Source organism: Scyliorhinus canicula, chromosome 6, assembly GCF_902713615.1.
Source record: "Scyliorhinus canicula chromosome 6, sScyCan1.1, whole genome shotgun sequence".
Lineage (NCBI taxonomy): Eukaryota > Metazoa > Chordata > Chondrichthyes > Carcharhiniformes > Scyliorhinidae > Scyliorhinus > Scyliorhinus canicula.
The window spans coordinates 169588629-169613292 of NC_052151.1; the positions used below are offsets into that span (position 1 = coordinate 169588629).

The 24664-nt window shown below is 45.3% G+C and overlaps 1 protein-coding gene across 1 annotated transcript in view; it reads left to right on the forward strand.

Annotated features, from left to right (window-relative positions):
* LOC119967641 (CUB and sushi domain-containing protein 1-like) overlaps window positions 1–24664 on the forward strand; it is a 2889858-nt gene that overhangs the window by 2453723 nt on the left and 411471 nt on the right. The window contains exon 34 of the mRNA XM_038800434.1: window positions 13997–14200. Within this exon, the coding sequence (XP_038656362.1) occupies window positions 13997–14200 (204 nt within the window). The remainder of the gene's footprint in view (window positions 1–13996; window positions 14201–24664) is intronic.

Consider the following 24664-nt stretch of genomic DNA (forward strand, 5'->3'; position numbering starts at 1 on the left):
GCCTGAGCCACCTGCAAATCAAGCCAATACAGGGCGTGGTTGGAAACCACAATCGCCGATTACTCGGAGTCGGCCAGCAGCGCCTTGTCCATCACAAGTCAATCCGCGAGTACAGCCGGTACACATGGGAGAAGTATGGAAACTCCTTCGCCCTCGGTCTCCCAACCGCCACAGACCACAACCCCCTCCATGAACCCCTTCATCTCTCTCGCCACTGCCGATATCCTCGACGACTTCGGACTCGACCCCAAGCTCGGATCTATGACCACATTGAAATCCTCCCCCCCCTCAATCAACTGATGTGAGTCCAAGTCCGGAATCTTCCCCAACACCCACCTCATAAAATCCCTGTCATCACAATTTGGGGTATAAATGTTTACCAGGACCACCAGCGTCCCCTTTAACTTCCCGCTGACAATCACATACTTTCCCCGCCACCGGATCAGACACAATGTTCCCACCTCAAATGCCACTCTTTTATTGACCAACACCGCCCCCAACCTCGTCTTCACATCCAGTCGCAAATGAAACACCAGCTCCACCCATCTCTTTCTCAGCCTCGTCTGATCCCCCAACATCAGGTGCGTCTTCTGAAAAAATGTCACATCCGCCTTTAGACTCCTCAAATGCATGAACGCATGTGACCGTTTAATCGGCCCATTGAACCCCCTCATGTTCCACGTGACCAGTCTGGTTGGGGGCTCCCCACCCCCTTCCCCTGCCGATCAGCCATACCCCTTTTTGTGCCAGCCCCCAGCTCATCATGCGCCCCTCCAAGCCCACCCTTGGATGTCCACTGCCATTGATTCCTTTCCAACTGCACCACACCAACCACACCCACCCCCCTCCCCTCCCGCCCCCACCTTCGACAAAAAAACAACCCCATCATCCCGCCCCCCCACACCTGCTTCCCGGCTACCCTCTGCTTCCATCCTAGCTACCATGGTGGCCCCCACCCAGGACCTCCAACTTCTACCCTTCCCTCCAGTTCCCCCTCACTCTGACTACCCTAATCACCAAACAAAAGGCACACTTGCCATCGCTGCTCCCCCGCCAAGAACTGCCCCAAAAGACCCACCCCCAGACATTTAAGAAGCACACAAAACTCCAAAGTCCATTGTCATTACACTCCACCCAGCCCAGTGTCCCTCATAAACTCCATTGCCTCCTCTGGCATGTCGAAATAAAACTCCCCTTTCTGGAAAGTCACCTACAGACGGGCCAGGTATCATACTCCAAACTTCACCCCCTTCTCAAAGAGGGCAGCCTTTATCCGGTTGAACCCGTCCCTTCTCTTTGACAACTGCGCACCAGGTCTTGGTAGACCTGCAGCTCACTTCCTTCGCAAGCACACTTCTTGGTCTGCCTTGCCAATCGTAGGATCTTCTCCTTATCTTTTATTTATCCAAAATGCGATGCAGCCACACCTCGGTGGCTCACCCGCCTGCAGCCTCCTCCTCAGTGTCCACTACACTCGGTCCACCTTAAGAGACCGATCATAAAGGCCCCATCCCCCATTAGCTTCTCTAGAAACTCACCACATACACAGCACCTTCCATGCCTTCAGACATCCCATTAATCCTATTTTTTTGCCTCCTGGAGCAGTTCTCCTATTCCCTCAGCATCTTCTGGCTTTCTCACATCATTCCCAACTCCGTCGCCAAAAAGGCCATCTGCTCCTCAAGCTTCCCTGCAGCCTCCTCCACTTCCTGAATTGTTGGCCCTGGGACTCCAGCCTCTGCTCGACTCGGTCAATCCCAGATCTCACCTGATCCTTATCCATGGCCAGATATTCCAGGGCCTCTTTCCTCTGCTGGTGGAACTTGTTGTTCAAGAACTCCACCAGCTGCTCTGCTGACCACTGGGCGGGCAGCGAGCGCCCCCCCACCCCCCCCTTGCCCTCCACCATCTTTATCTGTGGCGAACCATGAAAGCTCTCCTGCTCCAAAGTGGCTGCTGATCCATGCATCTTTTGCCCTCAAATACATGTGGGGGAAAAACCACTCACTCCATGGCCACCACCGGAAGTCCTTGTCTGTGTTTATTAAGAGCATTAATGATTTTATTGTGACAGGGTGCAAAGTATTTTTGCAATGATGCACTGTCAGAGACTTCATTAGTGAACAACAAAGTATTTATTTACAATGATCTACAGGAGCAGCAGCATGGTTGCAGCTAGTTCTGGAATGCTTCTGCCTGAGAGAAGTCCACCCACTGGGGTGATTCCCCACTCTGAGTCCCGATTGGTCACTCAAGTCAGGTGACCCTTACTCTGTGCATTGCCCTTAAAGGAACAATCACCAGTTTTCCTCCCCTGTGTTGAATAATTTTTCTTGTCAGTTAAATTTTGCTCTTTGAAGTAACTTGGATCATTTCATATTGTTGGAATATGCAGAAAGAATCCCATTCGAAGAATTGATTTGAGATTTTGGCATACTTGTGTTGAACGTGTTCTCATTGATGCCATTTTATTTGTGCATTAACTGGTGTGCTGAAAGAAAATGTTACAACCAATGATGAATGCATGTGTAAAACTGTTTTGCGAAAGTTTACTTCTAATTTGTACTGCATTTAGGAAACATTGAGTACATGATAAATAGTGTACTGTTGACAAGTACATTATTTATCTATAATCTAATCAACAGATTTTGCAATATTATAAAGTTTAATTTAATTTGTTACAGTAAAAAAAAATTCTATTAAATATAAATGCATGGTCATCATCTTTCATTGAAAGACAGCTACTTGGTATCATTAACTAAATCTGAATCATGCACTATCACATTTTAAATGGGGGTTTCCCAATACTAACATTAAAATTCAAGTTTCAAGATTGCAATCTGTGTTTGGCCAAGTTCGAGGTAGCACTGGTGGGCTTTTATTTCTAATTATTAAAACTTCTTTCATGTTGTCATAGATTGGTGGAATGCTTCATTCTTTCATGGGAAGTAGACATTGCTGACAAGGCCAACATTAGGTGCCCATCCCTAATAGCCCTTCAGAAGATGGTGATGACTTTCTCTCTTGATAACTTTTTAGTAAAGGTCTACTCCTGGCACTGTTAGCTAGGGAGTTGCAGGATTTTAACCAGTGGTAGTGAATGAGTTGTGATATCTTTCCAAATCAGGACAGAATGTGACTTGGAGGGGAACTTGCAAGTGGTGGTGGTGTTCTCATGCATCTGTTTCCCTTGGCTTTGATGTGTTAGAGGTCATGGATTTGGAAGGGGCTGTCAAAGAATCCTTCACGGGTTCTTGCAATGAATCTTGTGGATGGTACACAACTGCCACCGTGTGCCAATGGTGGCGGGAGTGAATATTTAAGGTAGCGGATGGGTACCAATCAAAGCAAATGTCTTCTTCCTGAAATGTTTTGAGGTTCTTAAGTGTTGTAAACCTTCAAGGCAAGTGGAGACTATTTAACTACACTCCTGACTTGTATCTTGTAGATGGTGCCCAGGCTTTGGGAAGCCAGTAAGTGAGTTACGTAATACATAATACTTACCTCTGATCCACTCTTGTAATCACAGTGTTGAATTGGCTGATCTTGTTGAGTTTCAGGTCAATGGTGACACCCCCCCCCCCCCCCCCCCCCCCCCGCCCCCCCCCCCCCCCCCCTTTCCCAGGATGTGGGGTATTCTGTGATGTAATGCCATTGAATGTTAAAGGAAAATATTTAGACTCTCCTTTGTTGGAGAGCGTCATAGTATGGCATGAATGTAACTTACCCCTCATCGCCCCAAAACTGATTGTTATCCTAGGCTTGTTGCATGTGAGCAGAGACTGCTTTATTACCTCCCTGAGAAGTGCTGAATGGAACTAACACTGCAAACCTTAGTGAACATCCTAACTTTGAATCTTATGTTAGAGGGAGAGTCTTGATGAACAGCCTAAGATAGTTGGGCCTAAAGCATGACCTTGAGGAACTGGCAATGATGCTCTAGACCTGCGATGATTGGCCGCCAGCACCCAGAATCATTATCCTTTGTTCTCGGTATGACTGAAGCCAGTGTAGACCTTTTCCTTGATCCCATGCATTTCAATGTTACTAAGGCTCCTTGATTCCACATTCAATCAATGTTGCCTTAATATCAAGGCTTGCACCTTCAGCAATCACTTCTGGTATTAAATTCTTTTGACCAAATTTGGACCAAGGTTGTAATGAGGTCTGGACTGGTCCTGGAAGAACCCGAACTGAGCATCGGCAGTCCGGTTCAAACTGAATAAATGCCTCTTGATAGCATTGTCGACAATGCCTTTTATCACTTTGTTAATGATCAAGAGTAGACCAATGGAGCAATGATTGGCCAGATTGGATTTGTCCTACTTTTTTGCGGACATGAAAATACTGTCTTGTTATGCTCTAAGCGTAGCATAAGTGGCTTCCTTGTGGTGCACTTGACAAAGGAAGGTTCAGACGTGGAGATAACTTCAACACGTTTATTAAACTATTTACACTTCTATTACTCCAGTTCAACACTACTGTTAATCCTTCTATAGCTACTCAGACTGACTAACCAGTCTGCTACAATCCATGTGGTGGGAGTGATATTGAATCAACCCTGTGTCTATACTCACTGACTGTCTCCACTGGAAAGAGGCAGATCATGTGTGTGGTGTCCTTTATATCTGGGTTGGTGTAATGCCCTCCTGTGGTCGTGTCACCTCTGTGTGTATCGTGAATGCCCATTGGTCGTGTCTTATCTAACTGATCTATTGGTTGAGTGTGTGTGTGTGTGTCATGTCTCTGGTGCTCCCTCTAGTGTCTAGCTAGTCTACATGTATTTACATTAACCCCTTATGTATTTACAGTGATGCACATCACCACAAATACCTGGGCAACATTTTAATTTATGACGTGGATGTCAGTGCCGAGAATAATTCAGCTCGAAGTGCAACTGAAGCACTAGTCTTCAGCACTATTTTTTTACTTCCTTTCTGGGATGTCATCAGAACAAATAATCTTTGCAGTCCAGGTGTGCTCAGCCATTTACTACAGCCACTTAGAGTGAAACAAGCTTGCAGCATGGTAGCATAGTGGTTCACACAATTCCTTCACAGTTCCAGGGTCCCAGGTTCAATTCCCAGCTTGGGTCACTGTCTGTGCGGAGTCTGCACGCTCTCCCCGTGTGTGTGTGGGTTTCCTCCGGGTGCGGTTTCCTCCCACAGTCCAAAGATGTGCAGGTAGGTGGATTGGCCATGCTAAATTGCCCTGAGTGTCCAAAATTGGCCTGAGTGTTGGGTGGGGTGAATGGGTTATGGGGATAGGGTGGAGGTGTGGGCTTGGGCAGGGTGCTCTTTCCAAGAGCTGGTGCAGACTCGAAAGGCCGAATGGCCTCCCGCAGTGTAAATTCTATGATCTATGAAATTGAATGGAGACTGGCCTCTGTGATGATGCGGACCTCAGCAGGAGGCTGAGATTAATCATCCACTCGGAGATCCTGGCTAAAGATAGTTGCAAATGCTTCAAGCCGATTATTGACTCATGCTGAGCTCATGGAGCCTCCCCGAACTCTAATTTTGTTGCCTAACTGTCTTAACATTCACGACTGTATGTGACAGGACTGGATGTCTTTGATCAAATCATTGGTTGTGGAATCACTTTGCTCTGCCAATGGTTAGCTAATTCCACTGTTTAGCATGCATGCAATCCTGTGTTGTTGCTTCTCCGGGCATGCTCTCCTATACTTCTCACCAAATCATTGTTAATCCCCTGACTTGCTAATAATGTGGGGGTGAGAGCTATCACTGAGTCATGAGGTTACAGAATACAATTCTGCTTTCTGAAGAACTTTCTCATTTCAGCGATCACCTTTTGACCTTAAGGAACTGTAGTTGAATATAACCTCAGGATATTGAACCAATCAAACCAAGTGTATCCATGGTCATCAATTATCTACCAAAGACTTTAGGACAGATAGTAATACTACAATATGGTAGCTATACTTCTGCAGTATTGTAGATAGCAAAACATTACTTTTTAGCTTTGGTAAGAGAGCAGAAGAAAACAAGGTTACAGTGAGTGATTACAAGAAACCTCACAGGATATCCAGACTAATTGTATCCTTCATTTTTTTACACAATTGAAAAAGGCTCATTCCACACTAAATTCTCTGTTTAAACAATTGATTTTGACAGCAAAGTACCTATTTTTTAGTGCATCGATTTGAACTAGATTTACCTAACTACTCAGTGGAGTACTTTTGGCTCTGGTAATCTATTGAACAATACAGTAGAGAAAAAGACCATTCAGTCTATCCTGCCTGTACTGGCTCTTTGATAGAGTTAATCATTTCCCTGCTTTTCCCCTATAATCCTACAATTGTTTTATTTTGAATCATATTTCCAATTCTCTATTGTAAGGTACCGTTGAATTCGCTTGAACCATTCTGTCAGGCAGTATACTGCAAATCATAGCTTGCTGTGTAAAATAAATTCTAATCTTATTATCTTGCTTATGACCTTAAAGCTGTGCCATTTGGTTATTGACTGCCCCCTCAACCTCCATCACCACCCCCCCTCCTCTGCCAGTTGAAACTGTTCCACCTCATTCACTCAATCAAAAGCCTTGATAATTTTGAAGACCTTTATTGAATCTCCCCTGAGCTCGCAGTAATCCAGAGTAGAAATGACAGGATATATTGGATGAATATGTGGCTGAAGAGATGGTGTCAGGGGGAGGGTCTCAGATTCCTGCGGCATTGGGACCGGTTCTGGGGAAGGTGAGACCTGTACAAACTGGACGGGTTACACCTGGGCAGGACTGGGACTGATGTCCTAGGGGGTCTATTTGCTACAGCAGTTGGGGAGGGTTTAAACTAAAATGCCAGGGAGATGGCAACCTATGCAAGGAGTCTGAGAAAGCGGGATCAAGGACAAAAACAAAAGGTAGAAAAGTGAATAAGAAAAGTGATAGGTGGAGAAACCAAGGACAAAATTCAAACAGGGCAGGAGAGAAAAATATTGGGAGCAAGATAAACAATGTGAAAAAGACAAACTTAAAGGCTCTGGGCCTTAATTCACGGAGCATTTACAATAAAATGGATGAACTAATTGCGCAGATAGATTTAAAATGGTATGATATAATTGGGATGACAAAAACATGGCGGTAAGGTGACCAGGGATGGGAACTGAATGACCCAGGGTTTTCAGTATTTAGGAAGGACAGGCATAAAAGAAAAGGTGGTGACGTGTCACTGCTGATTGAAGAAGAAATTAACACAATTGTGAGAAAGGATATTTGCTGTGACAATGTGGAGTCTGTATGGGTAGAGTTGAGAAATACCAAGGGTCAAAAAAGCATTTTGGGCGTCATATATAGACCCCCAAACTGCAGTGGTAATGTTGGGAATGGCATTAAATACAAAATTAGAGATGCATGTAATAAGAGAACATTGGTGATCAAGGGTGATTTTAATCTTCACATAGATTGTGCAAATCAAGTTAGTCACAATGCCATAGAGGAGGAATTCCTGGAGTGTATACGGGATGGTTTTCTTGACCAATATGTGGAGGAACCAACTAGAGAGCAGGCCATCTTAGACTGGGTACTGTGTAATGAGAAGGGAATCATTGCCAATCTGGCTGTGTGAGACCCCTTGGGGATGTACGACCATAAAGAATGAAGTAGCTGATTGAGAGACTAGGGTGCTGAATCTTAATAAAGGGAACTATGAAGATATGAAGCATAAGTTGGCTTTGATAGATTGGCGAGAGTTACTTAGAGAAATGACAGTGGATAGGCAATGGAAAGCATTCAAGGAATGCACAGGGGGGACTGCTGCTACTGTTCATTCCTGTCTGGCACAAACGCAAAGGGGATAAGAGGGCCAATCGATGGCTAACAAAGGAAATTAGAAATAGTATCCAATCGAAGGAAGAAGCATACAGATTGACCAAGAAAATAATAGGTCTTAGGATTGTGAGCAGTTTAGAATTCGGCAAAGAAGGACAAAGGGATTGATTAAGAAGAGGAGAGTACAGTACGAAAGTAAGTTTGCAGGGAACATAAAGACTGGCACTAAGAGTTTCCATAGATATGTGAAGAGAAAGAGATTGGTAAAGAGAAATGTAGGCTCCCTACAGACAGAAACAGGGGAATGTCGAAAAAGGGACAAAGAAATGGCTGAGCAGCATACTTTGGTTCTGTCTTCACAAAAGAGGACAAATCAGATGCCAGAAATGCTGGAGAATGAAAGGTTTAGTGAGAGGGAAGAGCATAGTAGAGAAATGGTGCTGGGAAAATTGATGGGATTGAAGGCGGATAAATCCCCAGGGCCTGAGAATCTGCATCCCAGAGTGCTTAAGGAGGTGGCTCTGGAAATAGTGGGTGCATTGGTGGTCACCTTCCGGGATTCTATTGACTCTGGAACTGTCCCTACAGATTGGAGGGTTGCTCATGTCATTCCAATATTCAAAAAGGAAGGTAGATAGAAAACAGGGAATTATAGACCAGTAAGCCTAACATCAGTAGTGGGGGAAATTCGTGCATCCATTATCAAGGACTTTGTCGCAGAACATTTAGAAGGCAGTGGAGGATCAGTCAGAGTCAGCATGGATATATGAAGGAGAAATCATGCTTGATAAATCTGTTGGAACTCTTTGAAGAGGTAACCAGTACAATTGACAAGGGGGAGCCAGTCAATGTGGTGTCTTTGGACTTTCAGAAGAGATTCGACAATGTCCCGTTTTAGAGTTTATTGTGCAAAATTAAAGCGCATGAGATTGGGGGAAGTGTATTGAGGTGGATAAAAAATTGGTTGGCAGAGAGGAAACAAAGAGTAGGAATTAATGGGTCCTTTTCAACTTGGCAGGCAGTAGCTAGTGGGATGCCACAGGGATCGGTGCTGGTACCCCAGCTATTCACAGTATATATTAATGGTTTGGATGAGGGAACAAAATGTAACATCTTGAAGTCTGCAGATGATATCAAGTTGGGTGAGAGGGTGAACTGTGACGAGGATGCTGGGCTCCTACAGCATGATCTGGATAGGTTGGGCAAGTGGGCAAATCAATGGCAGATGCAGTATAATTTGGATAAGTGTGAGGTTATTCACTTTGGAAGCAAAAACAGGAAGGCAGATTAGTACCTGAATGGTTGTAAATTGAGAGAGGGGAGTGTGCAGCAGGACCTGGGTGTCTTTGTGCACCAGTCGCTGAAGGTAAACATGCAGGTGCAGCAGGCGGTAAAGAAGGCTAATGGTATGTCGGCCTCCATTGCAAGAGGTTTCGAGTACAGAAGCAGGGATGTGTTGCTGCAATTATACAGGGTCTTGGTGAGGCCACACCTAGAATATTGTGTGCAGTTTTGGTCTCCCTTTCTGAGGAAGGATGTTCTTCCTCTCAAGGGAGTGCAACAAAGGTTTACCAGACTGATTCCAGGGACTGTCATATGAGGAGAGATTGACTAGGTTAGGATTGATCTCGTTGGAGTTTTCAGAATGAACGGGGATCTCATAGAGACTTATAAAATTATAACAGGACTAGACAGGGTTGATGCCGGGAGGATGTCCCCAATGATGGGTGTGTCCAGAACCAGGGGTCACAGTCTGTGGATTAATGGTGAACCATTTTGAGCAGAGATGAGGAGACATTTCTTCACCAAAGAGTGGTGAGCCTGTGGAATTAAATACCACAGGAAGTAGTTGATGCTAAAATATTAAATATATTCATGAGGCGGCTAGATATAGCTATTGGGGAGAAGGGATCAAAGGCTATGGGGAGAAAGCAGGATTAGGCTATTGAGTTGGATGATCAGCCATGATTGTGATAAATGACAAAGCAGGCTCGAAGGGCCAAAAGGCCTTATCCTGCTCCTATCGTCTGTATCTATGTAAGTGCTGCAGAGTAGGTAAGGCCTTTAGAAGAGGTCTGAGGGTCCTTAGCAACGATGTGATGCCGGAATTGAAACAGCGTTCCAGGTTTTTTTGAGCAGAGTAAATTGGACCCTGGAGCGACATAAAGCACAATTTTGAAACAATTGTTTGTCCCTTGTTCAGAACATATGTTTTGAATAAAAAGCAATAACAAATGTCATGGGCACATTTGTGCATCAATCCTCATTAATGGTGATAAATACCCAGGCTGTTTCTGCTTGATGTTATGGTTCCTTCTATCTAATTGCATGATTCCTTACAAACAAGGCACAGGGAGGAGTTAGTGCCCATGCAGATTTGTGAGACATTTAAGTGTCACTGAGTATAGCAACTGTGCAATGATTGAGCACAATCATTTGGACTGGAAATTCAATCATTTTATTTATCTGTCATCTTTCATTCCAGATTGACCATATTTGGCATTCACTTTTACACTGCTGATTCCAATTTTATCTCACTCCAGTATGTAACATCTACTGAAGGATAAGGAAGGACAATTACCTTTGAAAACAGTATTCTTTTTGGGTTCTGATCACGTTGTTACCTTTTTCACAATCTAATTTGTGGTTGTGAAGGGTCTCTATGCTTAAAAGCAAACTTGACAGAAGAAGTTGCATTCTTCCAAGGACGTCTAAATTTCTAATTTGACCTTGAGCTGTAGGACTTTCCATTGGTGCCAGATACATTTTCATGACTTATTCTGTTAGTAGCAAATAAAATATAGAAAATTTATTTAAAATATAGAAAACTTATTCCCTCAAGAAGTGTGGAACACAAAGCAGAATGGCCTTCTGTTTTTCTTCCCAAAAAGGTGGAGCCTATTGATTTTTCACAAGATTATATTTGATCTCTCGTTTTAATGCCAATCCCACAGCTCTGCCTGTCTTTTTGTTGAGGCTTGCACACTCCTATGTTATCTTTATAAATCTACTTCCTCTCTCATTCCATGACTAATAATGTCCCACTCATCTGCTCAGACAACATTCCATCCACATTCTCCATTGTTCCTCTAAGGTTCCATCCATACTAACTGTGCAAGGAATAATTACATCTACCAATAAAAAAAACATACTCACTGGGAGCATTGGTTAGCATCTGGGTTCTAGTTCTCTGACCAGTATCCCTGACTGTGTGGATACTGATCAGAGTGGTAAATAGTAGAATTAATGCTGTTTTGTATTCCTGTTCAACTGCTTATCTGCTCCATCTTTCATATGTTTAGCCAAACCCCTTACACTCCAAATCTCCCTGACCTGACCTCACATTCCTATATCCTCTTGTCCTGTGTTGAAGGATTATTTTATTTTGTATCTCAGAGATGCCACACCAGTTTCTATAGATGGATGAACTTTAAAAAATGTTTTGATTATTTTTGGATCCTGGGGGTTACTATTGACCTGAAACTGAAACTGACCCGGACCAGCCATATAAGTATTGTGGCTACAAGAGTAGGTCAGAGGCTGGGAATTCTGTAGCAATTAACTCACCTCTTGACTTTCTAAAGCCTGCCTCCTACCTGTAAAGCTCAAGTCAAGAGTGTGATGAATGAGTGTAGCTCCAACAACACTCAGTAAGTTTGACACCATCTGGAACAAAGTTATCCACGTGATTGGCACCCCATCCACCATCTTCAACATTCTCTCCCTCCATCGCCAATGCATGGTCACCATCTATACCATCTACAAAATGCACCGTAGCAATTCATCAAGGCTCCTTCAACAGCACATTTTTATCTCACGACTTGTACCACCTAGAAGAACAAGGGAAGCAGATACATGAGAACACATCCATCTGGAAATTATCCTCCCAAGTCTTACACCATCTTGATTTGGAACTGTATCACTGTCCTTTCACTGTTGCTGTGTCAAAATCCTGGAACTCCCTTCCTAACAGCATGTGATGTATCTGGGTGCGGCAGTTCAAGAAGGCAGCTCACCTTTTTACCAACATTCTTATGCAATCTATTGTTTGTATTGTGTCTCTGGGTAAATTTTCATCACCCAAAAAAGACAACAAGGTTTTATAAGACACTTTTCACGACCACCAGATATTTCAAAGTGTACTGAGCCAATTTTTAAGTGCAAAGTCACTGATATAGTTGATATGGACAATGACATAGTGAAATGTCGGAAATATGGCAGCTGATTTGCTCTCAGCGAACACCCACAAATAGCAATGCAATAATGACCACATAATCTGATTTTTTTTGTGATGTTGTTTGAGGGATAAGTTGGCCAGGAAACCAGGGTAAAATTCCCAGCCCTTTTGAAGTAGTGCCATGGGATCTTTTACATACACCCAGGCTGGCAGATGTAGCATTGATGTAATGTCTCAACCAAAATACAACACCTCCTACACTATTTCTCATGACTGACACTTCTGTAATTTATGTATGAGCGCTTAGCAGGGCAAAGAAGATATAGGTTTAGTTACTGGATGGATAGTGCTTATCTCTGTGAAAACTCATACAATCAAAGACGGTTATTTGGCTGTTACACCTGCCAGCTCTTTGAAGAAGCGATCCAATTAGCCACGAATGCCTTTTTTGCCATTGCCCTGCGATTGTCCTTTTAGAGAAAATATATTAATGCGCAATATCGAGAAAATACTTAAAATGTGGAATAGGTTAGTTTTAAGGTGATTAAATCTTCAATTATTCTGATTATTCTTAAGATTATTCCAGTATGAAGAGTCTGAGGCTTCCTTGAAGCTGTTCTAACGCTCTTGCTGGTAACTTTGCAAAAGTGCAAAATCCTGTTTAGCACACGTAAATAAAGATTCCACTGCAAATGGTACCAACTCTGAGGAAATGTCTTTTTGTTTCCAGTTTTCCCCCCCTCCCCTGAAGTTGGTCAGTGTTGCTAAGGCACCATTCCACAGCCCTAGCAGTTCTTCAGTACCTTGTCTTGATAGTCATTCTTTGTGCATGATCTTGGACAGTGAGATGGAGAATATGATTATCCATTGATATGAACATGGTCAACCTGATTTACTTCTGGAGAAGTGGTAGAAGGACAGAACTTTGGCTGATGTTTGTTGTTTTTCATCCAGGGCATCAAGGCAAATTATAGGTACCCAGGTTCCTGCCCAAATAGAGATCAGTGACTACAGTTACCATAGGCTGCCTGAATAGAACTGGGTCTACTGATCTTTAGGAATGCACTGATTAGTGAACTTAATACCTGTGGCTAAGGCAGTGGGAACAGTGATACCAAAATCAAAGATAGCGGGATTAATGAAAATATTCCATCTAAATGGTAATTATTTACTACACATCTTGAGATATGCTGGTAGTGGCCATGAAAATTCGGTGCCAACCCACTATGCTTGCAGGCTGAGCACTGGAGAATATTAACTGGTGTAGTGCCAATGTAAACCCATGAATGCTTTGTAGTTCACTTTTTCAGTACACGAATGGAATATGGCCCAGCGGGAGCATATGAAGGATGAAAAACTAAAAGGAAAATGCAGTTGATTGACTGTGGTTTAGTTATGAGGAAGAATGTGCCAGCAGAGAAAAAAAATACAGGATAATAATTTTTCATTTTTGTTCTGTATCTGGGAATACATTCTTGCTGGTTCTGCATCACGCGATGTGTAGTGACCTCAGCAGAGTGTTTGTGTGGACTTTGGGACGATCACCAACTTGATTGTATTGAACAACACCCTTAATAAACCTCGCTTGTGTGTTACAAGCACCCAGAGTGTGGACACCTCCATACTATTTCTCTTTGCAGCAACAAAGAAATGTAACAATTTTTTACCGGTCACTTCATAACCATAATGTGTTCCATCGATTGTTCCATCCATAATATTTCACATTACCTGCTTGCAAAAATATTAATTGAGAAAGTAAATTCAATGTTTGCTTCTTGGAGAATGAAAACTCATAAGTCCTTCAGGGATAAATCTGAAATAACTGAACGAGGAGAGTTATGAGCTGTTAGTTTCCCACATTTATGGAATCTTTCAGCTTTGCAGTACAATTGTTGATTTATATTGATGCATACAACTTGTATATCAGAGTAGTATATTATTGAAAAATTCAGTGCATAAAATATTGCGGCCTGCTGAATCCTACCTAATACTGAAAAGTTAATACTAATCCTTTTTTCTTCCCAGCTGTTCCTCGTACTAGTGCCACCCAGTGCAGTTCTGTTCCTGAGCCCAGATATGGCCGAAGAATAGGTTCAGAGTTTTCTGCAGGTTCTATTGTTCGTTTTGAATGCAACCCTGGTTACCACCTCCAAGGCTCAAAGGCTATTCGATGTCAGGCTGTGCCTAATGGCTTGGCACAGTGGAATGACACAATACCAAGCTGTGTAGGTAAGTGCATACAGAATTGCCCAATTGTATGATATTTTGAATTTGCAAGTACATTAAGACTTATGAGCATATTTCGACAGAGTGGGAATATATGTAAATCTATTGAGCATTTCGCTGTCTCCAGTTTATCATTGTGTCCTGCTCCAAAACAAAGCAGCCTTTGATCATTTGCTGAATGGTCTGGTTCATAGAAGTAGGTTCACAGAAGATCCAAATAATTTACACCCTTTAACATCATTTAACATCATAACATCAATCAGCCAAGATTACTTTTTTTTTACAGTGTCACTTTAGTCTGTAAAAATAACGAATAATCCAGAGTCCCAACTAATCCTCTGGGAGTTTGGGTTCAAATCCCACTGTGGAACAGGTGGAATTTAAATTCAGTTAATATGGAATATAAATCTCGTTTTAGTGACCATGAAAATCACCACATATTGTTGTAAAAATCCATCTGCTCACGAATGCCCTTTAGGGAAGGAAATCTGCCATCCTCATCTCGTCTGGCCGATGCATGACTCCAGATCCACAGCAATGTGGTTGACTTTTTAACTACCTCTGGAATGGCCTAGCAAGCCACTTGGCCCAAGACCCATGAGAGATGGGCAACTAATGCTGGCCTTGCCAATGAAACGTGTATCCCGTGGAAGAATAACATGTAAAAACATGTTCAAATACAAACCAAGGGGGAAAGATAAGGGGCGCGATTCTCCCAAAGGGAGACTGAGTGCCGATGCCGGAGTGAAACCTGGAGTGTTTCAATCCGGCGTCGGAGGCCGCTCCTTGCCCCCTATTCTCACCCCTCCCTCCCGGGGGGGCTAGGAGCGGCGTTGCGAGAAACTCGGTCGCCGAGCCTTGACTCTTGCGTCAAAGCGGCGCACTGAGAATGACGCGGCCGGCGGTGCCTAAGTGACGTCAGCCGCGCATGTGCAGGTTGGCCAGCTCCAACCCACACATGCGCGGTTGCCGTCTTCCTCTCCGCTGGCGGTGGGGAAAGAGTGCGTCTCTTAGAGACGCCGGCCCGACGATCTCGGGCAAGTCCCCTCACGAGCACGCCTGTGGTGCTTGATCCTCTCTCAGCCCCCCACAGGCCCCACACTTACCTGTCATGCGCTATTCACGCTGGCAGCGACCAGGTGTGGTTGCCACCGGCGTCAACCCGTCGGGGTCGGCAGGCCGCTCGGCCCATCCGGGCCGGAGAATCACCGGTCGCCAGAAAAAAACGGCGAGCGGCGATTCTCCGAGCGGCGTGTCGCCATTTTGGGGGGATGGGAGAATTGCGGGGGGTGCCAGGGTGGAGTGGCGTGATTCACCCGGCCCTCCTGCGATTCTCCTACCCGGCGTGGGGAGCAGAGAATCGTGCCCAAGGGGTGGCTTTCTCTAATAATGGGGCTTTGTCCCCAACGCCGGCGTGAAAACCGGTGCTAATGACTCAGGTGTCAATGGCCCCAGAAAGTGAGGAATTCTCCCCTTTCTAGGGGGCTAGGTTGCCATCGGAGTGGTCTCCGCAGCTCCAGCTGGTGCGGAACGGCCCGCGCGAGTACGCACATGCGCGGAACAGCCGGCATATTTCCATGCATGTGCGGAACAGCCAGCGTATTTCTGCGCAAGCGCGGGGGTTGCTTTCTCCGCGCCGGCCCCCCGGACAATATGGCGGAGCCCTCCAGGAGTCTGGCGGGGAGTAAAGTAGGCCCCCATGGAACCAGCCCGCACACCGATCGGTAGGCTCTGATTGTGGGCCAGGCCACCTTGGGCCCCCACCCCCCCCCCCCCCCAGGGTCGGATCCCCCCGTCGCCCCCCCCCCCCCCCCCCAGGATGGCCCCAAACACTCACCTTCCAGGTCCCTCCGTGTGGGAGGTGAGTAATCAACGCCAGCGGGACTCAGCTAAACCCGTCCGCCACTTGGCCCATCGGGGCCCGGAGAATCGTCGGGGCGGGGGCCGCTGTTAACGGCCCCCAACTGGCGTGGTGGCGATTCCACGGTTGCCCGAAAAACAACGCCAGAGAATGGGGAAGCCAGCATCGGGGGGCGGGGTGTGATTCTCATGCCCCCCCCCCCCCCCCCCCCCCCCCCCCCCCCCCACCCGGGTATTCTCCGACTCGACGCCGGGTCGGAGAATCCCAGCCACTTCTCATAACAGGATTTTAAAATATATATTACTGCAGAAGCTACATACACACCAAGCTTTCAAAAACATTACTGCACTGGGTAGGTATAATGGCACATATATACTGGGCTGGATTCTCCACACCCCAATGCTGAAATCGCGACCAGCGCCGGGCAAAGAATCCAGTTCCAAGCATGGAATTGTGACCGTCGCCGGTTCCTCGATTCACCCACCCCCGAAAAGCGCTGTGTATCCCCCTACCTGCGGCCATTGCCAGAGGCCCAGCCCGCTATTCTCTGCCCCCGACCGACCAAAGTCTCGACGGCGTGGACCACTCATAGTCCTGCCGTTCGGGATACGCAGTCCACACCCGCCATGGTCGGGGCCGGCTGATTGGAGGGTGGGGGGGGGGGGCCTCGTACGGGAGCGAGCTATTATTGTGGTCCGGGTCGGGCGCGCAGCCGATGGGGGCACAATTTACACGGTCCAGCTCCACAGTCTGAGTACGCCATTGAGCATAGCGCGGCTGCTGGAGGCCGCCGCCGTGCGCATGCGCGGCTTCTGACCTGGAAGTGTGCGGGACCGTATCCCTGCTCCCTGCTAGCTCCCTGCAGGGCTGTGAATATGTGGCCTTTTGATGCCAGTTCTTCTGGCGTAAAATGCCACAGTTTTCATGACGGCGTGGGAACATAGTCCCGGAAATGGAGAACGCAAACCTCACATTCATCACAAGAGCAGAAATATTGAACAGGATACAAATAGTCAGAATTCAGGTGCTGAATGCCTGGAATCACACAAAAGTTAACATGTTAGTTTGTACAGAGGGGATCTATATTGGATAGCTGAGATAATCTTGGCTCGAATTAGCAAAATCCCTAACCACAATCCTTTAATCCTTTTTGGAAAGAGGAAAGCTGCCAAAAAGCTGGAGGATGTTACACCCATATTGGATTAAAGAGAGTGAAATAAACTTGGTAACATGCAGGCTAGTCAGTCAAATAATGGTGTTTTAAATAATAGTAGAGGTCATTGCATCAGACAAAGTTAATTTATGTGCAGAATCATGTGTTAGTGAGGTACATCCAGCATGCTTTTGTTAAAGACAAAGTCTGATGAGCTTGACTTCATACTTTGATGAAATATCAGTGACAGTAGATGAAGATCGTGTTGTAGATATATATACAAACTTCCAAAATGCATTTGATAGAGTACGATTTAACAGACTTAAATTAGAAGCACAAAAGATTAAAGGAACAGAGGTAACTTCAGTTAAGGATCAGGAAGCAAAAGGTCATGATGAAGAGAGCTCTTTAGACCTGATAGGAGAAAGCCTAAAATTAGCAAAGTAATTTGGTAGGCTACCCCTTTCGAGAGGGAGGGTGCCTTTTTGGATAAGTGGAATGCCTATTGGATATGGTCCGAGGACAGTGCCCTTTGGGATTGTTAAAAGGAGATGAGAATATGCATAAATGTTGGATAACCTTATTGGAACTGTCAACTTGATGGAGCTGTCAGATGAAGCTGTCAAGTGATTTATATCTCTTGACCTTCAAATATTTGAAGAAACTGACTGAAGTTTAAAAATGTCTGTTGATTATAGGATTTGTGCTGTATTCCTGATTTCATAATCTGTCATCATCACAATGGGGTGCCTGTCAGTTCATAATTTTACTGACAGCTCCAAGTGGCCATCAAGTCGTTGAAGTGGGAATGAACAAAAATACTTGTTGCAAGGGATTAAGCACTTGAGGATGTTAAGTGTAGTCAATATGTTTAAATCAATGAAAATTTTGAAAAAAAATAATGAATTCTTCAATAGATATTGAAGATCTTGATTTAATCTCAACATGGGTCCTGAGGTCTGCCCATGGAGACTCCTGGGTGAGTTGGCATGGAGGCTGTAAGGGAAAAAGGTGATGGGTGGGGGCTTTGACAAAGAGTCATCGGACTCGAAACGTTAGCTCTTTTCTCTCCCTACAGATGCTGCCAGACTTGCTGAGATTTTCCAGCATTTTCCCTTTCCTATCTACCTATCTGCTCCTCTATCTCTCTCTGGCAGTTGGGGGGCCTGCAATAAACACCCAACATTGCGTTTGCCCCCTTCCTGTTCCTGAGCTCTACCCATATTGCCACATTGTATGAGCCTTCCAAGGTATCCTCCCCCAATATGGCTATATTATTCTTCTTAACCAGTAATGCTACTCCCCCTCCCCCTCCCCCTCCCCCTCCCCCATTGTTTCTGATTGCAGAGACAATGGGCGCGATTCTCCGATTGAGGGACAGAGCATGCCGTATGCCTTCTTGACCACCTTCTTCACCTGTGTTGTCCCTTTCAGTGACCTGTGGACCTGTACACCTAGATCTCTCTGACTTCCAATACACTTGAGGGTTCTACCATTCACTATATATTCCTACCTGCATTAGACCTTCCAAAATGCATTCCCTCACATTTGTACGCCGTCGCGTTTTACGACGGGGCGTAACGGGCTCGGGCACTAGCAATTCTGTCCCCACAGGGGGCCAGCACAGTGCCTAGAGTGAATCACGCCGCTCCAGCCTCACATTGGGGGCAGCACCAACCCGCGCATGCGCGGTGGCATTATGGAACGCGCTGCTTCTCACGCAACATGGCGCGGGGGTTCTGGGGCCGGTTACGCAACAAAGTAGGCCCGCCGGTTGGTGGGTCCCGATTGCGGGCCAGACCCCATGGGAGGCCCCCCGTCGGGGACGAAGCCCCACTCCCCCCCCACCACAGCCCGCCCCCGATCATTCGCGCAAAGTTCCCGCTGGCAGCGACCAGGTGCGAACGGCGCTGGTGGGACTCTGCTTTTTCTGTGCGGCCGCTTGCCGCTTGGACCATCCGGGACGGAGAATCAGCGGCTCGGCCTCGTACAGCGGCCCGCGACCAGCGCCGCGCCAAACGCGCCAGCGCAAATGGCGCAGATTCTCCGCACCTCGGTGAATTACACGCTGGCGTCGAGGCGGAGTGGCGTGGGGCTGGGAAAATCACGTGCAGGATTAATACCCATTTGGAAACACATGGGGCAGGATTCTCCGATCCCCCGGTGGGTTGGAGAATCCCCGGGGAGCGGCGCAAATCTCGCCCCGCCGCCGACTGCCATATTCTCCACCGCCGATTTTTGGGCCGGGTCGGGATTCACGCCACGACGGTTGGGGGCCGTGGCAAGGTCACCCCCCCGCCGCCCCTGACAATTCTCCGGGCCCCAATGGGCCGAGCAGACGTCTATTTTTGACCAATCCCACTGGCGTGAATCACTCACCTCTGACACAGATGGGACCTGGCAGATACGTCGGTGGGGGCTTCCTCGGGGACGGGGGGGGGGAGGGGGGGGGAGGGCGCGGAGTTATTCGACCCTGGGGGGGGCCCCACGGTGCCTGGCCCGGGATCGGGGCCTAGCGATCTGCAGGCGGGCCTGATCCGTGGAGGCACTCCTTTCTTCCGCGTCAGCCCCTGTAGGGCTCCGCCATGGCCGGCGCGCAAGAGCCAAAATATGGCGGCTGGTCTGCGCAAGCGCAGAACCATGCTGGTGGTTGTGCGCGAGATCACGCAGGCCTTTTGCCGCTTGCGCAAACTCACACTGTCCCTTCGGTGCCAACTGGAGCAGCACCAACCCCTCCTGCATCCAACTAGCCCTTGAAGGTACTGTATTGTTCTTTGTTTAGATGGTTGTGGTTGTGGGTTTGGAAGGTGTTGTCCAAGGAACCTTGGTGAGTTACTGCACTGTTCCTAACATCACACTTTAAATAGGATATCAGTGCTTTTGAGTGGATGCAGAGGTTCACAATGGTTTAAGGAAAATAAGCTCAACACCATTCAGGACAAAACAGCCTTCCACAAAAAACATTCAAACCCTCCACCATCAATGAACAGTGGCAGCCTTGTGTATCATTGTATTATCGACAAGATGCATTGCAGTAACTCACCGAGGTTCCTTTGACAGCCCCTTCCAAACCCACAACCATTACCATCTAGAAGGACAAGAACAGCAGATACCTGGGAACCCCACCACCTGGAGGTTCCCCTCCAAGTCACTCACCACCCTGACTCGGAAATACATTGCCGTTCTTTCACTGTCACTGGGGCAGCATCCTGGAACTCCCTCCCTAACAGCACAGTTGGTGTACCCACACTTCAAGGACTGCAGCAGTTCAAGAAGGTAACTCACCACCACCTTCTGAAGGGCAACTAGGAATGGGCAATAAATGCTGGCCAAACCAGCAACGCCCACATCCCGTAAATTAATTTTTAAAAGTATAACATGGTCATTTTTATTAACAGAAGGATTATTTGAGGTAACTAGCATCAATGAATTTAAGTTAGATCGGAAGTTAAGAAGTTAGATAAATACATGAAAAGAAAGGAGGAAATACATGAAAAGAAAGGAGGGGGAGAATATGTAAAATTGGATTTAATAAGGTAGTTGGACCAAATGCCTATGTCTGTTCTTTAAGTATTATGCAATAGGAAGTTCAGATTGGAGAAGCTGGGCTTGTTCTCCTTAGAGCATAGAACATAGAACGATACAGCGCAGTACAGGCCCTTCGGCCCTCGATGTTGCACCGACATGGAAAAAGTCTAAAGGCCATCTAACCTACACTATGCCCTTATCATCCATATGCTTATCCAATAAATTTTTAAATGCCCTCAATGTTGGCGTGTTCACTACTGTTGCAGGTAGGGCATTCCACGGCCTCACCACTCTTTGCGTAAAAAACCTACCTCTGACCTCTGTCCTATATCTATTACCCCTCAATTTAAGGCTATGTCCCTTCGTGCTAGCCACCTCCATCCGCGGGAGAAGGCTCTCGCTGTCCACCCTATCTAACCCTCTGATCATTTTGTATGCCTCTATTAAGTCACCTCTTAACCTTCTTCTCTCTAACGAAAACAACCTCAAGTCCATCAGCCTTTCCTCATAAGATTTTCCCTCCATACCAGGCAACATCCTGGTAAATCTCTGCAGAGATGGTTAAGCGGAGATATAACAGATATTCATAATTGTGAAGGGTTTTGATCGAGCAAGTAGAGATAAACTGTTTTCTCTGTCAAATGGGTAAGTAACCAGAGGTCATAGATTCAAAATAATTGGCAAAAGATGTGAAGGGGAAATCAGAATGTTTTTCTCAGAGGTTGTGGAGCGAACTACTTGAAAAGGGCAGTGAAAACAAATTCCAAAGGAACTTTCTAAAGGCAATTGAACATGTACATTAAATTAATTTATCGGGCGGTGCGGAAAAAGAGGAGTGTGAGACTAAATTGGACTGTGTTTCGACTGTTTTCTTATTCTAATTAATTTTGTGTTGCTCTAAACATGGACTACATAGACACCAGTTGCAACAATACAAGATCAGGTCCTTCAATGAGTTCCTATTGTAGTGCATCTGTACATACATCTGCACATACACCAGGGACTACAGACAGATGTAACAACCACAGCATCACTAGTGGGCAGCATCAGAGAAGGGTCCAGCCCAAGGGAGGATCCGCCTCTTTCAGAAGCACAGGGCTAGTGAGCAGCAGCAGAGACAGCTCAGCACAGGCAGCTCACCTTAGCTTCACTGGTCATACCTCTTGACTGGATTATATCTAGTTAAGCTCTGGAAACAGAACGGACCCACTGAATAAAGTATTTGTGTTAACCGGAAGTCTACAATATTTATTCAGACTTAGAGAATAACATACCTATCACATAATTCACCACGAGAGCTCAGGTACGTTACATTCCATGGTCCAATGTGATTATAACTTGCAGTGGTTGACTCAAAACTCTTTTACTAATTCTGCCTCTGATCTCTACATTCCATGCATTCTATCACTTAAAATAAAATACATCAAAAAGAATGACAACACAGTGCCGCTCGTCTCTCCTAATTATTTTGTCACCGTGGTTATATGGTCCACAGTTTCTCCCGAACACTTTATTACTATAAGCACAGTAGCTAGACCAACAAGACATAAGCCTGTTTCGTATAGCTTCTGCTGAAAGCTCGTTTCACTCATTGAGTGATGATCCCACAAACGTATCAATACATTGAGCTACAAGGGCAGTGTTGGCCCACATTCCCGCAGATAACCCTTTCAAAGAGTTAGTACAGGTGTGATGAGTCGAATGGCCTCTTCTATGCTGTTAGATTCTATAATATGCTTTACCGCTTTCCTTTTTTGTCCTTGATCTTTTTCTCCTTTCCATTTCCTCACATTTACACTGTTTCGTGGTAATTTCCTTCTCAGACCCATACCAGCACGTTAGCACAGTAGTCAGTACTGTTGCTTCACAGTGCCAATGTCCCAGGTTCGATTCCTGCTTGGGTCACTATCTGTGTGGAGTCTGCACGTTCTCCCGTGGTTGTTTGGATTTCCTCCGGGTGCTCCAGTTTCCTCCCACAATCCACATATATACAGGTTAGGTGGATTGGCCATGCTAAATTGCTAAATTGCCCCTAATGTCCAAAAAAGAAAGGTTAGGTTGAGTTTTGTGGGTAGGGTGGAGGAGTGGGTTAAGTATGATGCTCTTCCCAGGGGCTGGTGCAGACTCGATTGGCCGAATGGCCTCCTTCTGCACTGTAAATCCTATGATGTTTGACCTCCTATGACCTTTTCATCCTCAGTGATTTTGTCTGATTTTATCGCGTGCCTGCCGCTTCCTCTCCTTTTATGTCTCCAATCCCTGTTTTTTTGCTCACCAAGTACCTTTTCTTATCTGTTAGACACCCTTAGTTTTCATGGTGGCTGTCTATCTGAATCTCTTCCTCGTCCCACTGTTCTCATTGTTCTGTGTCTACGTGAATCCTTGTACCTCTTCATAGTTATTTGCCCTTCTGTTTTGTGCTTTTAGTCTTGTAGAAATTTAAAAGAAACAAACAAAATCCAGTTATTATCGCACTCCTTGTGACCTCGGGCAGCCTAAAATATATTTTGAATTTGAGTTACTTGTAATGTAAGGAAATACAGCAGCCAATTGTGTGCAGGTCCTATAAATAGCAGTGACAAAATGACCAAGTAATCTGTTTTAGTGATGTTCGTTGAGGTCAATTCTTTGAAAGTGCCATGAAATCCTTTACATGACTTAAGAGGGCAGAAAAATTCTCAATTTAATATCTCATTACCTCCGTCAATGTAGCACTTCTTCAAACAGCACTGAATTGGTGAAGTGTCAGTCTATATTTTTAAGATTCCAGAGTGGGGCTCAAACCCATAGAGCCAACATTGAGCAAAGACTGACATCTAAGAGATCATAAGAGCACATAAGGATCATAATCCTTATGGATAATTCGGGTACTGGTACAGTTTACAGTGGAACTGGACACATTTTTCACCAAAAGTGGAAGAAGCTGATAAATTTGGGACGGCTAAAAGTCAGTACAGATATGATCAGCACAAAATATAGCAGGGTAATTAAGACATCCATCCATTCAAATAGACGTTGGCACTTTTGAAAGGTGCATTGTCAATTTGGATGTTTGGCTCTCGGAGCTTGTGTTTTCCAGAGAATTGACATTACAAAAAATATTGATTGTTTTGGCTTTTGACAAGAAGGATTTTCTGTTGATGTGCACCACAGTGACATCCATATCTCATCAAAGTCATGATGCAAGCACACATAGCTCGCAGGACCCTCCAGAAAACTCCTCCCACTATTATATCCAGGAACATCTATTCCCCAACCAATTGTATTTCTCTGCAATCCAAATTTTCACTTTACTATTAAATTGTAGCTAATAAAGTAAATGAAACTATGGCAATAAATTACATCTGCAGGTTCTAATCCAATAATTACCCAGCTTTTAACCTTCTTTAATGTAAAAACTACATTGTTCCCAACTGCCAAGATACAACCCATGTACAACACAACAGCAGGTGAACTAGTATTGTGCAGCTGCATACGTTTCATAATAAAGATTCTGGATTCCATGGGTAAAATGTGTCCAAAAACACAACATATAACACTGCAGCAATAAACTCAATGGTGCATTTATATAACCTAGTCACTGATTATACTTAATATTTATAATTTTGATGGCAGTTGATTAATGTTAAGAAAGAGAGTCGTATATTGCTACATCAGAGTGTCTGACTGTGTTTACCATTAGCTAAACTTGCTCTTGCGCCCATTAGTTCCCGAAAACATTGGCCGCTAAGATGCTGAGTGAACATGGCAACCAATGATATGTCCTTAGCCAATGAGATGTAAGGATTAGGAAATAAACAGTGGAAGGACAGAGGCAGAGTGACTTAAAGGGTCTGAAGTCAATGCCTAATCCCCCAAGGAAAGAGAAATAGAGAGAGGAATAGGTTAGATTAAAAAGAGAAAATAAATAAAAAAGGAAAATCAG